The 14784-nt window shown below is 38.5% G+C and overlaps 1 protein-coding gene across 1 annotated transcript; it reads right to left on the reverse strand.

Annotated features, from left to right (window-relative positions):
- Positions 1-6747: 6747 nt before the first annotated feature.
- Positions 6748-9642, reverse strand: LOC308104337 (GTPase IMAP family member 6-like; the record flags this gene model as incomplete). Its single annotated transcript, XM_080454753.1, has 4 exons — positions 6748-6915; positions 7568-8500; positions 8883-9001; positions 9450-9642. 3 exons carry the CDS (start codon positions 9640-9642, stop codon positions 7910-7912), a joined length of 903 nt encoding a protein of 300 aa, XP_080310879.1. The 3' UTR covers positions 6748-6915; positions 7568-7909.
- Between the last annotated feature and the right edge of the window lie 5142 nt (positions 9643-14784).

A 14784-nucleotide genomic window follows, 5' to 3' on the forward strand; every position in this document is an offset into this window, starting at 1 on the left:
TTTGATGCCAATACTTTACTCAAGTAACATTTTGAACACAGGCCTTTTACTTGTAACAGAGTATTTTTTATATTGTGGTATTGCTACTTTTACTTAAAATATCTGAGTACTTCTTCCACCACTGCTCCTAAATAACTGCAAAAAGCAGCAGCGCTTAAAGACTACACACGCAGCATTATGTCATTTTAAGTCTCTGGAGGAACTGCCCACTTCCCGCAAAGCATTGTGGGAAATGGAGGCGCATTCTGACCATAGACCCACAATATCCCCCAAAAAAATGTAAATTTGACTCATTTTCAGCCATCAGAGCAATATCCTCAGCATATAAAAGAATACTCAAATTAATATGTTCAATTGATAGACCCAAATTGTCCTGCTTGATTTCCTGAGCTAAATCATTTACATAAAGAGCAAACAGAGTGGGTGAGAGCACATGTGTGCGCCTTAAACTCGCCTCTCCCCTCTCTAGTCTTGTCACCAGTTTTAATTTCATTGACTAAAAACATGACGCAAAACGTTCCTCGACAACCCTTTTTTTAAGAACTAAGCTATTATAACAAAAACTATGACTAAATACACAGACAGCTTTGTCAACAAATCAAAAAATATATATTAGAGGAACTAGTGAAGAAGAGATCCAGTAGAACACAAGTGATTCTGAAATTCATTCAAACGTAAGCACACAAGCTCAAGTTATTAACTTATTGAAACAAGCCATAGTGCTTTCTTGGGTTTAATGCTTTAAGCATCCTTTTGTATAGAATTGCTTTCTGTGCTTTTTTTTGTCAAACTGTTAATAAAGTATTCAATCAATCAGATAAGCTGGTGTGTTTACACTAAACTTAAACTACAATGCAAGCTAAAGAAACCACCTGTACTGATTAGAGAAGTGAATGACCCAGAGTTGCTTATGTAGTTGATAAATCAAAAGATTGAGACTAGTGGGTGTACTGTGGATTTATTTTTACTAGTGGAGCGCTACGTCACGCACATATGCACATGCTCGCGCATGTATAGGCAATCGCAGATTGAAATAACCTCTTTAATATGTAGGCCTATTTATTAACCCACAATATATTTTGTATCGAATTGTGTTCTATTTACTTGCATGATGGGGACACTTTAGTGTTGTCATATAAACCTTTTGGGTTTTTTTGTAAGTAATTCCCTACTTGACCATACTACAGTGTCACACAAAAGTATCCAAAATAGCAGATTTGGCCTTTTTTGGGGGGAAAATTAACAGTTTTGGACATACTGTATGAGGTGTCCACCCGACAGAGACAATAACATTGTATATAATTATGTATTTATATATCAATATGTATTTATATAGATTAACATATGTACTTGGCTTTGGGCCAGGGACCCCCATTTGTGTTGTTAAATGTTCTAATATTCATCTTTATTCACATTTTTTTCACAGATTTTCTGAAAATAGCAGATCTCCAAGCTCAAACGACGTTTTGCAATATGACTCGTGAGCTTGTAGATCGGCTATTTTCATATAGCCGATGAACCGATTTTGATGCTATATTACCTACTTTTGCTGGGGACCCCCTTGACCTCTCTCCACATGGACTCTGCCTTGTGGTGGCGTGGAGGCTTGAGTGCCTCTGTGACCCTTGATCACAGAGGTCAGACCAAAGAGCCCAAATCCATCATGTCAGTAGGCTATCCTGGTGGTGTCAGTAGCTCCAAAAACCGTTCTTAACAATTAGTGTGACTGACTCTGAACCAGGCGCAGGAAGCTTTGCTGAATTCGCTGTAAGATTTCAGCTGGCTGTGGATAATTTTTTTGCCACTTTATTCTCTGGACAGGGGGTGGGGGGAGAGAAAAACATAGAACATATCTTTATAAACTGGATTGGGGAGCTCTGCTGACACCAGAATTGACTAAATATAACATTTATTTCACCTTAAATACAGATACAGATTATGCCACTGCTATACAATATACAATAAGGCGGTCCTCAACACCATAGAACACATTTCTTCTCCATACATCATGAGCAGCTTAGGCACACCACACGAAAAGGAGTATCAACTCAAGTAGGTTAGTTTCACTGCAACAAAGCACACACAATTAGTTTGACTACTCTTAATACCTAGACATGATATCACAGTGGAGACTAGCTCAGGCTTAATAAAACTATTGATACAGTGGGTTAAAACATTATAAAATAAAATTCAATTCATACTTCAAAAGGAACAGACTTAACATTATGTGCACATAATAAAACAAACATTCTTACCACAAGGTGAGCAGAGTGAAGTGCACCTTATAGCAGAAATCTGCAGCACATAAATGTTGTTAAAGCTGCATCTTTAGTCACTCAAATCACGTAGAATTATTTCTGAAATAAAACCACACATTAAAAAGATACTGGTTGCACTGGAACACCTCTTCTCAGCCATGACAAATCTGTTTCCTGATTGCCAACTTCCTGCTTTTAAAAACAGGCCCAGATCATGATTGGATGGCATCAGAGTGGCTCACCAATCCTGATTCACCAAGTCTCCACACATGTACACCTGCACTCAATTACACAATAAACCACAATCAATTGGTGTCAAAGACATACACTAAAAACTCCACCCGGTTACACTGGGTTGACAGGTTGAAACGGAGTAACACACCAGGCGATAGACCTGACATGATACAGTACTCAATGTAGGCTACTCCTTTACTGTCCACCACTGCACAGATAGTGACATAAAGTGAGCATGAAGAGCACATTTTGATTGCAATATTTATAGGTTTCTGCCCGTTGCTGTCGGGCAGAAACCTCTTCATTCCATATTCTAACTTTTTGTGTGTTTTCGTAAATGAACGCCCTTGATCATACTACAGTGTCACACAAAAGCATGAAAACCTTTTTTACATCTGCAGCTTTTGATATTTTAGAATTTTAATCCTGAAAAGTAGGGGAGATTGGAGTCAAAAGTAACAGGGCAAATGTAACACAATATTTATAATTCAGAAACAAGCTAGAGGGATGGGACTTCTGCTACACATGCTCAGTAGGGTCCTCTCTCTGCCTATGGAAGGGTAGAATGATCATTTCATCTTTTTTTCCTTTTTTCTTTTTATCATGTTTTCAACAAAAACAGATATTTCAAGTATTCTGTGAATTATGAAGGAAAATATAAATAGTGTTACTTTTGACCTCAGTCTCCCCTAAAATCTTTGGACATATGAGGTTTCTACCCGACAGAGACGATATACTGTAAAGCCCCATTCATGATTTGAAAGCTTACATTTTCTTCCATCTATATTTGTATGGGCTGACTGACTGATGTACCTCCAAACAGCTAGGAACTTATGCAAAAACTATACACAATACACACAATACCATGCAATGACCTACAAGCACCACTAGAGGTCACTAGACACCAGACTATCACCAAATCTCCCACAACCATGATGTGCTTTGCGTTGAGTTGGGCAGAGTTAGTGAATCCTATACTTACTACATCAACAGACATTGGTGTTTAATGGTATTTAATGTAAAATAACAATATGACCGCTAAACTAAAGGTACCCTATTGTGGACCCCCAGCAAGAATTATGAAAAATATATATACATAAAAAGTATTCAAAATGTTCCAAACATTTTCTAATTTGTAAAAAAATCTCAAAAATAACATATCTACAAACTATTTAGTTTTTGAATAGCCAACATATAAATGGATGAAGTGGTTATATTGATTGTAATGCTATGTTAACTGATTTGGCTGGTCCAAGACCCCCACTTTGAGAACCAATGGCCTATATAGTAGAACAATATACAATGAAAACTCAAGGCAACATCTTTGAGTAATTCATTGTGTTGAATCGTCTTGGTTACGGACAAGCAAAACCATGGTTTCAGTATAATGTTTTGCTTACATGAAACAAAGAATGGAACACCACTCAACTGAAATGAGATACAGCATTTGGTTCTCAAAGTGGGGTCCGGGGACCCCCAGGGGTCCTTGGGGGGGTTCCAGGGGGTACCCAGCAACATTTTTCAATATAGCGTCACTCTCATTTTAACCACTTTAACCATATTTTATACTTTGGCTATTCAAAAATAGCAGATATACAAGTTCATAGCGCGTCACTTTGTGCCACATTATGAGCTTGTAGATCTGCTATTTTCTGGGCTACAGTGCTTTAATGTGCAACTAAGTACCTTTACTCAAGTACTGTACTTAAGGTAGGGTACGTGATTTTCTTTGGTTAAAATGAGTGTTAAATAGCTCTATATTCTGATAGTACTCATTGCTATAAAGTTATAAAGAGTCTCCATGTCTCTCCGGCTATTAAACAGAAAATGCATTTTCAGGTCGGGATACCAATTTCATCCAATCAGGAGAGATAACTCATACAGAATACTGTACAAACTGTACAAACAGGGTTAATGTCTGCCCTGAAGAAAAAAACACAGCTTTGATTATACATCTACTAATCACCCAATGTCTGTCAGTCATCCACGTGTATATAGATAGTAAACTAAGAATGTATTAGTTGTGTATATAAGAGATAAAACCTAATAGAAAAAAATCCAGCCTAGCGTACTTTTACATTAATCAGTGATTTATTTTCTGAAAACACTGTACATATACAGTAGCCTACATAAGAGCATCCCACATGCAAAATGGAATATAAAACAAAATCAACAAACATGAATCCATACATATGAAATAGTATAAACAATATTAAAGAACTGAGTCTATATCAATCATTTCACTGTCAACTGAAGTTCACAATGAATCAGCAGGTAACTTTAAAGATAGTTTACATTTAAACTGAAACATCTAGAAATATATAAATAAAGTGGAAGTAACTTTTACACATGGAAGCTGATATGACAATAACAAACGCATAACAAACTAGAAAAAGTGCTCCTCGGAGCACAGGTCTCCGCCAGGTCAGGTAGGTTATTGTGGCCTCCTGGTGGAGCTATAATAGGCCAATGTGAAAAGGGTGCCATTTCTTTTTAGGCCTTGCATGGCAATAGGACACTGCATTCATGATTTGAGGCATTTTGTTCAAAAAATGTGTTTTGCTAAATTAGACCTGCTGGTGGCGCTATAACAGGCCAATGTTAAAAGGGTGGCATTTGTTCCTCAACATAGTGTGAATGTGCGTGCAAAGTTTGACCGCAATCAGACGCTGCGTTCATGCTTTGCGGCATTTTGTTAAAAACAAGCCACTACTGCAAACTTTAGATGTGAATCTTAGCCAATCAGGATGGAATATGAAAAATTAAACAGATCCGGCTTGATCACATTACTATAGAGATCATGTGTACCGATTTGCGTGAAATTTGGATAAAATCGGAAAGAGTAATATAAAGAAATACGTTTTACATAAGTCGGCCTCCTGGTGGCGCTATAAGAGGCAGAAGTGAAAAATGCAGGGTAAAGGTTTTTCCTTGACCTCTAGGGAGTGCGCATACACAGAGTTTTACACAGATCGGTGCAGTTATAGGTAAAAACACAAATGGTCCTGTTATAGCGCCACCATGAGGCTGATTTGAAAATGTTCAAGTGGCATTTCTTCCTCGGCCTAATGGGAATGTGCTTGCAAAATAGCATGGAAATTGCATGCCGTGTTCATGATTTGAGGCATTTTGTTCAAAACGGAGCACTCCTACAAACTTTGGAAGCCATTTTTAGCCAATCAAGATGGAATATGAAAAATCTGAAAGACTGGTTTTGTTTAATGGCTATAGAGATACTGTGTACCGATTTGAGATGATAAAATAATTCCATTTGCAGGCAAAGCTCCTTTAGTCATTAGCAGCAACATATAAACATAATATTTTAAATAGATTTAGCATTTTAGAAACATTTTCATGCAGTTGTCTGTAGGCTACTCAATACTGATTTAGTTAAAAATCTCTAGTTAAATTTGTCATATAAATACACATCAATATGCATAGAAATAAATTGAGATACACATGATGTTAACAATATTGAACCAACCCTAAATGGATTTGTTCAAAGCTCCAGGGAGAAAATAATGAAAATATTCTTGTTTCCCTTAAATGATAAGTTACAACATACAAAAGAGTTAAGTAAAGAACTAAGAGTCAGGGAGAAAGGAACAAATAGTACTGTTCTTACATTGATAATGTATGATGGTTGAAAAAGTTGACTTGTTAGAAGAACTTGAATCTTTGTGGATATTTACAGACCTTCCTTCTGAACGGTCAGAATGAAGATTTAAACATTAACATGATGTTATGAGATGTGTGTTGGATTAGATTTTCTGACATGAATATTCATTACATAATTATCATCAGCTCCCGTCAATGTATACTGGTATTTTTTACGTGATGTTTGATTAAAGTGATTATATTGTACAGGACATCATCATGACTGCATATGATGATTGATTTGATCATTGAGGTCAGTGATAAGCTGTGTCACTGTGTGAGCTGATTGGTCCATGTGGGTCATTCAACCTGTATGAGATGTTGTCTCCATTGTTTCTGTAAGAGAACCTGATGGAAGGCTTTCCACTGAAACCTTCATTTTCATGATAAAAGTGTTTAGAGGGAAGACAACTGTGTGAGTTTTTTTCCCCTTCCGTACTGTCCTTATTTGCCTGATTTAATTTTCCACGGGTTGACAGATGGGTGGAGCATTGTTTTGCAGTAAGTCTTATTTTGGAAGTGCAAATATGTCCCTTGATAAAATAACTAAGAGTGTGATTGATGTCAAACTAAAGTTTCATCTATGAGACATCTTCATCTATCACACTCATCACATCATTGTCTACCTGGCTGAGAGCTTCACTCATGGTGTCATATCCTGAAGAGGTCGCTATTGATCCATGATATCTCTTCAGCAGCCAGTCAGAGACCTTGGCAGCAGACCGTCTGTATGAACGCCCTGTTTCAGACCGTGTTCCACCACTCACTGGAACAGAAGACAACACACAGCATCAGCAGTGATGATAATAGAAGAAAGAACTGCAACGGATCATTATCAATAAAAATGATAAAATAATATACAGGTACTGTTAGTGTTAATACACTTTACAAGGCTTTCATGTTCGGTCTTTATAGATATACACCACTGCTTCCCAAACAGTAGGTCAGGACCCAGTTTTGGGTTGTGGACCATGGGTCACGGGTAAATATCACGTTTTTAAAAATAAAATAAAAATCAAGCAGATCTACAAGCTCACAATATGTCCCATTGTGATGCATTGTGAGCTTGTAGATCTGCTATTTTCACTAGTTTGGGTCCCAGGGAGACATCACATTTTTCTTTTGGGTCTCAAGGTAAAATAATTGAGAACCACTGCACTCTACACAAAAATGGTGCTAAATAGCACTAAAAGTGGTTATTTGGCTCATAATCATAGGGGAACTTCTATTTTAAGCACCTTTGTTAAATGGTGCTAGAGCTACATATTAGAGGTGCCTAAATAAGATGAAGAACCAGTAGATAACCTCTAAAGAATCATACAGGGGCCTAACAGATTATTTGTATGGCAGCAGTACCTCTAAATGTTGCAAGTCTGTTAGCTGCTAACAGTTAGCAGATCAATTATACTGATACTCACTACTTGGAGGAAGTCGGTCCATGCTGTGTCTTCTCCTGCCGGCTGGCAGGGTTAGTACTTCTGGCTCCTTCGCCACAAACTTCAACACCTTCTCTATCATCTCTTCCTCCCTCTTCTTCCACTCCTCCTCTCTCCTCCTCCATTCCTTTGCTCTCCTCTTCCATTTTTCTTTCTGGCAGCTCCATTGTTCTTTCTGGCAGCTCCATTGTTCTTTCTGGCAGCTCCATTCTTCTTTCAGGATGGTCCATTCATCAGCTGTTAATCTTTTCTTGTGTTTCAGTTTTTCAAACAGTGACCCTTCTTTAGCTGTTAATATTGCCAGTTTTTGCCAGAGACAATTCTTCATTTCCTAATATTTTCATTTTTTTTTAACAATGTCATCTGTCTTGAGTTACCCGCCACCTTGATGTGTCCTGTTTCTCTGGCAGACTTGTCTTCTCTTGAGTCTAAAGGTTGAAAGTGTACTCTGTTCCTTGTCACCATGTCTTCTATTTTCTCCATCAGCTCTGTCACCTCTGAAATGTCCCACTTGATGAACTGGAGAACATGGTATCTGCAGCCACATTTCTCCAGGAGCCACCTGAGAGGTTCTCCTTCAGACTCGATGTACTCCTCAACGCATCTCTCTTCCAGCCACCGCCCCCATGTGAACAGAACCAGAGCGTGTTTCCAGACGCTGTCCCCCAGCAGCTCCATGTGTTTCTCCACTGATCTCCTGTCAGCTTCAGAGAAACTGGACCTGACAGAAACAGCCAACAGGACAGCATGGGGTTCAGGAGAACACAGAGTCACACCGTGTAGGAGGACATCTTTCATCTTCTGTGATGGAGGTGTAATTGACCAGTCTGGACAGTTCACCACACTCACATTTCTTCCAGCAACGTGTCTCTGTTGTCTGACACATTCTGTCAGTTTATTCTGGCTTTTACACTCCTGGAATATGAGAATTACTGTATGTTATAGTCATAATAATCAATACATTAATTCAATCCTCACTGAAGAGTTCCCTCTCAACCTTGGCAGAGATCACTGAATGTATTATTCTCCATCACGTGCCAGTGGAACACTATACAAAATGAAACAGTAATGAACTATATGGAATAATTTAACAACCTAATATATAACCGGGGATGGCCATAGCTGAATGGGGAGAGAAGAGAGCCTCTCTGGGAATCAGAAGATCACATGATGTGTCCAACATTCATGATTGACAGCCGATACTTTCACATTATCATCAGAAAACATTTATATTTAATCTCGACTGTTTACTTTGAGGTAATTCATTATAACATCAAAATCATATAATATTACTAACCTTGTGTAAAGTTTCTCTAAACACAATTCTCTGCAGTATGTTATTTCCAGCCCTGCTCCTGTCAAACTGTTTTCCACCAACCAACATCACCTTCACATCTGGGAGGCTCTGATGTTCTCCTGACAAACAGAAACTCAACATTAGACAACAACAGATTGAGATTGCACTCTGTGCGAATGATAACAAACAATTCTGTCAGAACTGAGCACAGAACAACACTAATGTATGAAATATTTATTTTTATACTATGTTGTCATGTGATGTGATTAATGTGTTGAAAATTCCCACATTAATTGTCAATATGTAGGTCATAAGATAAGTCATAAAATCAAACTTAAATTGTACAGCTATACTCATGTATAAAATGTATAATTGTTAAAACATTAAGAATATACAATATAAATCAAAACATTATTTAAAAAGGTTGGCATATAATTCATTACGAGAAGCTGCTTTACTGGTGTTACATTGTAATGGAAAGTAGTAGTAGTAGTAGTAGTAGTAGTAGTAGTAGTAGTAAGATAGCGACATACGGACGGACAGACAGACATGTTTTACAAACATCACCTTCAAACATAGCTTTTAGAGCAGTTGTTTGTCTGTGTGTCCTGGTCATCAATGTATAGCCATGTTCCTCTATGTTCCTCTTCCTCTCTGACAACTTCTCTGATACAACTCCATCATCTTCATAATACCCACCCCAGTTTCCTGCCACCATCTCCTCTATCTTCTCCACTATGCTCTGTGACCTGAGTGACATCTCGCTTCTTATTGTTGAAGACATGATACCTGTTCCCACATTTGTCAACAAGCCAGCGGAGGTCTTCCCCTTCAGCCTCAATGTGCTGCTCAATGCTTGTGTCTCCCAGCCAGTCTCCATAGGTGAACACTACTATAGTGTGACTCCACACTCTCTGTGATAGAAGTGCCATGTGTTCCTCTATTGCTACTTTCTGGGCTTTGGTGAATGCTTCATCTACAGGAACCATCAGAAGAACAGCATGTGGTCCAGGAGGACAGAGACACACACTGATCTGGATCTCCAGTTTGTCAATCTCTGAGGTGTCCAGTAGTGGACTGCTGTTGTACCAGCCTGGTGCGTCCACCACTGTCAGATGTCTTTCTGCTACTTTGCCATGTCTTACCTCACACTGCACTGACCTCTGACCAGCATTAAAAATTCTTCCTCCCAGAATGGTGTTTCCTACTGAACTCTTTCCAGATCCCAAAGATCCCAACAACTGAATCCTGATACCACCAGTCAGTTCTGTCTGAGAAAAGACTGTTTGTTTCTGAGTATCTGGCTTCCTTTGCTCTGCTCTACTTCTGATAGTTTTGTCCTTTTCCTTCAGTTCCTCTGAGACGTGTTTTTTTGTCTCTAAAGCCGCTTTTCCATCACAGCATAAGCACGACACTGTCCAGTACAGTCCAGAACCGCACCGCACCGCTTCAAAATGTCTTGCGTTTCCATTGCACAAAAGTCCCCACTCGCAAAATCCCCACCCTCCCCTCCCCTCCCGAAGGAAATCAACGCCCCTTTCTTTAACACACCAACTTAGCCTCAGGCTACAGGGTTAGCCTAAATGCTAGCGTGCTTCCTCAGAGCTAGTTTGGCTCTTAAGTTATTATTTGGCCATGTTCACCCTGACTTTAATCTTCGCTATTGTTGGGAAGACCTGTGTGGTGTTTAAACACGTTGCCATCACTTATATAAAAAACATTATTAGCGTGTATCGTCGCACATTCATTGTTGCCAGGTTTAGCAGAAAAAAATAAGCAATCAGGTCTATGAAAACAATCCCAAAAGAAGCGACTATCTACGGCTATTTGAAAATAGCAGATCTACAAACTCACAACGCGTAGCGATGCGACGCATTGTGAGTGTGTGCATCTGCTATTTAAAAAATATATATACATATATAATGTTGACAAATACATATTAATTTGGGGGTCCTTGACATGAAAATGTTTAAGAACCACTGGTTTCAACAACATATGAAACAAGCCCCAAATAATCAACTACATTTTAGAAACAAGCAGTGGTGGAAAAAGTACTCAAATGTTTTACTTAAGTAAAAGTATCAATACTGCAATGTAGAAGCACTCTACAAGTGAAAGTCTGGAATTACTTGAGTAAAAGTACAAAAACTATTGGTATCAAAATGTACTTAAGGTACCAAAAGTAAGTACTAAAATGTTTGAAAATAGCAGATCTACAATGATGCGATGCGTTGTGAGCTTGTAGATCGGCTATTTTCAAATAGCCTAGGTATAAAATAGGGCTTAATGTATGTTTTATAATGTAATCATTTATATCTGAAAAGTAACTAGTAACTAGTAACTAATACGTTTTCAGATAATTGTAGTGGAGTAAAAGTACTACCAATATTTACAAGCAACTTTACAGAAAAATAAGCCCAATGTTGCTTATAATAAGTGGACATGGCAACACTGCTACCGTAGTGTTTACATTTTACAGACACCTGAGTGGACAGACACAGCTGTGAGCCGACCAATCAGCTTTATCACAGCTTTAGCCCTGCTTAGCCCAGCTCAGACCTACCCAACACTGGGTACTTTTTAGGCACCAGTTTAGTACCACTTACACACCACTCTACCCACTTCATTGTAGTGGAAACCGTCGCTGTGGTGGGCGGTGTGGGGTGGGGCTAGGTAAGTCCATGTATATGGAAAGCCGCCTATAGTGACAGCCTTTACTAGTCACCATCTGCGCTATCTTCCCCCACATCTCTGTGACCTGACTTCCATCTCCTCTGTCAGTAATATGAAGAACATGGAAGCGGTCTTCACATTTCTTAGTAAGATATCTTAATTCAGAGTCAGATCTAATGAGATCAGGACTCATTTTGTTTTTATCAGTTACAGTGAACACCACTATAGTGTGTCTCCACACTCGGTCACTGAGGAGAAAACTGACATGCTCCTCTACTGACATCCCTGTTCCTAGATATGGGGTGTCCAATGGCATTACTAGGACAAACACATGGGGTCCTGGAGGACACAGATGCACACTCTGTTGAATTTCTAACTGAGTCAGTTTTGGGGTCAGATCTAGAGGATGATGAGACCTCCATCCTGGTGTGTCTACCACAGTGACCTGTCTACCAGACACTTCCTCTTGTCTCATGACACTCTTAGTTGTTCTTCTGTTTGTTTCAAAAACATCTTTGCCCAGGATGATGTTTCCTACTGAACTCTTTCCACTGGGTCCATCTCCACGTCTTCCCCCGATCAGAACAATTCCCAGTTCTGTCGGGACGTGCTTCTTCTCTGGTGGGAAAAAAATATATGTATTAAATGTCACAAATGTGACTAAACTAGTAACAGTTTGCTGGTTTAATCTGCTTTAATAGAACTCACCTCTGATGGAAGCTGTGATTTTACTGAACATCCTGTCTACAGCTGATGTTTGAACTGTAATACAGTAAAATAAGTCAGAATAATCTGTTATTATTGCAGTTATAATACTCATACAATACATATAACTGCTACATTTCACAAGTTATTGCAACCTCAACAGTTGCCAGTTGGGGGGTCAGACCTTTATTAATCTCACAGGAGATATTCAGTTTCAGCTTCATCCACCTGCTGCCTGCTTATATGGACATGGTAAGTGCTGGGGGGCCTGTTATGGGTTACGTGTCTTGCTCAATGACACAGCCTGCCTTTCTAGTCTCTACCCACTAAGCTACGGCCACTAGTTGTTAGACATTTGCTGTACAGTATTTGCTTGTAAATATCATACAGTCAGAAGACAGAGGAGTCCAATGTCAAAAGGGGTGTGTTGTACATTGTTCAGATAATGGATAATAATTGTCAGTCATTAAGGTGTTACTGCTATTTACTGTAGTTCTGATATCATAGGTAGCAGGGCTGTTTGGGTGCGGAGGTCGAATGGTGCATGTTGCACATTATTCAGATATTAATGCCAAACAGCCAGGGCAGAATGTTCTACTTTCCATATGTGCCAATCTCTTTTAGAGCACTTGAAAACAGACCGTGGTCACAGGTTTTTGAATCACCAAAGCAAAACATGCTAGGACCAATTACATTGTATCCAGTCATAGGTTGTTAATATTAAAGGGATATATATATATATTTTTAAATGTGGTAATTTTATCGTCTACTCAGGCTTTTGTGAGATCCCAGACAGTTTTTAAGTTGCTTGATTCAGTATTTAGATATTTGATATTCATTTTATGAGACACAAACCCTTCCTATACAAACCCATTATAACGTCAAACTCAATTTTTAACATGTTAGATTCATCAAAAACACCGTCCTCGGTTCTGGTGACTCATCCTGCCCTCCTAATATGTAAGGGGGCCTGTTTTTCCGATTACTTTTTTCATTTATGTTATTTAATTTCTTTATTGTATTGAATTTTTGTCATTTTCCTTATTATTTTTTTTAAATACATGAAAAAGGTAATTGAAAAAACACGGTCTCCTCACATATTAGAAGGACGATATCAGTCACCAGAACAAAGGACGGGTGTTTCCGATTAATCTAACATGGTTAAAATGGAGTTTGAAGTTACAATGGGTTTGTATAGGAAGGGTGTGTGTCTGATAAAATGAATATCAAATCTATTCTAAATACTTCAGTCAAGCAACTTAAAAACTGTCCGGGGTGCTCCCAAAAGCTTGAGTAGAAGACAAAATGACTAAAAAAAGTTTTAAAGTGAAATATCCCTTTAATATAATAACTTCTGGTAGGACATAGTTTTATTTGCATTTTGGTTTGTTATAGCCTAACTGAATTAGGAGCTCACTGTGGCTTAAAGGAGTAGTTCACCCCAACAAATTACTTATTTTCAATCAATTGCACACCCCATGAAGCCTTGAATTCATGGATTTTTTTTAGTTTTTGTCGCATTCCTAAACCAATAATGTGATGACCGGCGGACTCACTCTCAATTGAGTCTCCATTGATTTGTTTTACTGTGTTTTCCGTTTTGCTGATTTCATTGCATGTCTATGTTTCTATAGTTGTAGCAAGAACGTCAGGGCATGCAGTGCATGTGGTTTCATATAGTTACAAGGTTCTATACCTTTACATTGATATATAAAGCATGTATTTTTGAATACTTAAGTATATTTAAAAGCAATTACTTTTGTACTAGCTTGAACTTGAGTACAATTTGGACTGAGCTATACTTTGACTTGTAGTGGAGTAATATTTGACCAGGAGTATCTGTACTTGACTCAAGTACTGAGGTTGAGTACTTCTCCGCCACTGCTAATAGTACAATACTGTTTATCAAAACTCAAAAGGCTGCTAAAGGCCTACTCAACAGAAGCAATGGACCATTGCTTGTGTGGGGGCTGGGCTCCAACACCTCACACACCTGATCCAAGCTGCTATTGACCCTGATGAATCATCATCTCTGTCAGCTACAGACTAGTCAGCCATGCTCACTTCTCCTGCAAATCACCAGATTCCACTGCAAATCACCTTGAGTAGCAGAAGAATCATGTCCAGAATCTAAGCGTTGTCTTTCAGTGTCAAGACAACATGCACTGAGAAGTGATTCCTATAAATGATTCTGGAATCATTAACCTGCTGTAAGGAACGACTCTGGACAAAAGTCCACGACTATCACTAACACTTACCAAGACCTACGTGCCGAAACGCGTCTGTTTGGTAGACTGCTGCTGCGGATCATAAACATTATTTAAAAAAAACTCCTAAGACTTCTACAGAGAGTACGGAATGTATCTTCTTTATACAAAAGTCCACACAGCCTTTACTTTATATCTGAAAGATATTGAACTGTTGATATCACAAGTTTTAAAAAAAAGTCTCCCTCCATATAGATAACATATGATAACGTCTTAAAATGTGTTTGATCAGAATGATGAAAATAAAGTTAAAGCTC

This window comes from Gymnoscopelus braueri (assembly GCF_963280865.1).
Source record: "Gymnoscopelus braueri genome assembly, chromosome: 17".
In the NCBI taxonomy this organism is placed as follows: domain Eukaryota; kingdom Metazoa; phylum Chordata; class Actinopteri; order Myctophiformes; family Myctophidae; genus Gymnoscopelus; species Gymnoscopelus braueri.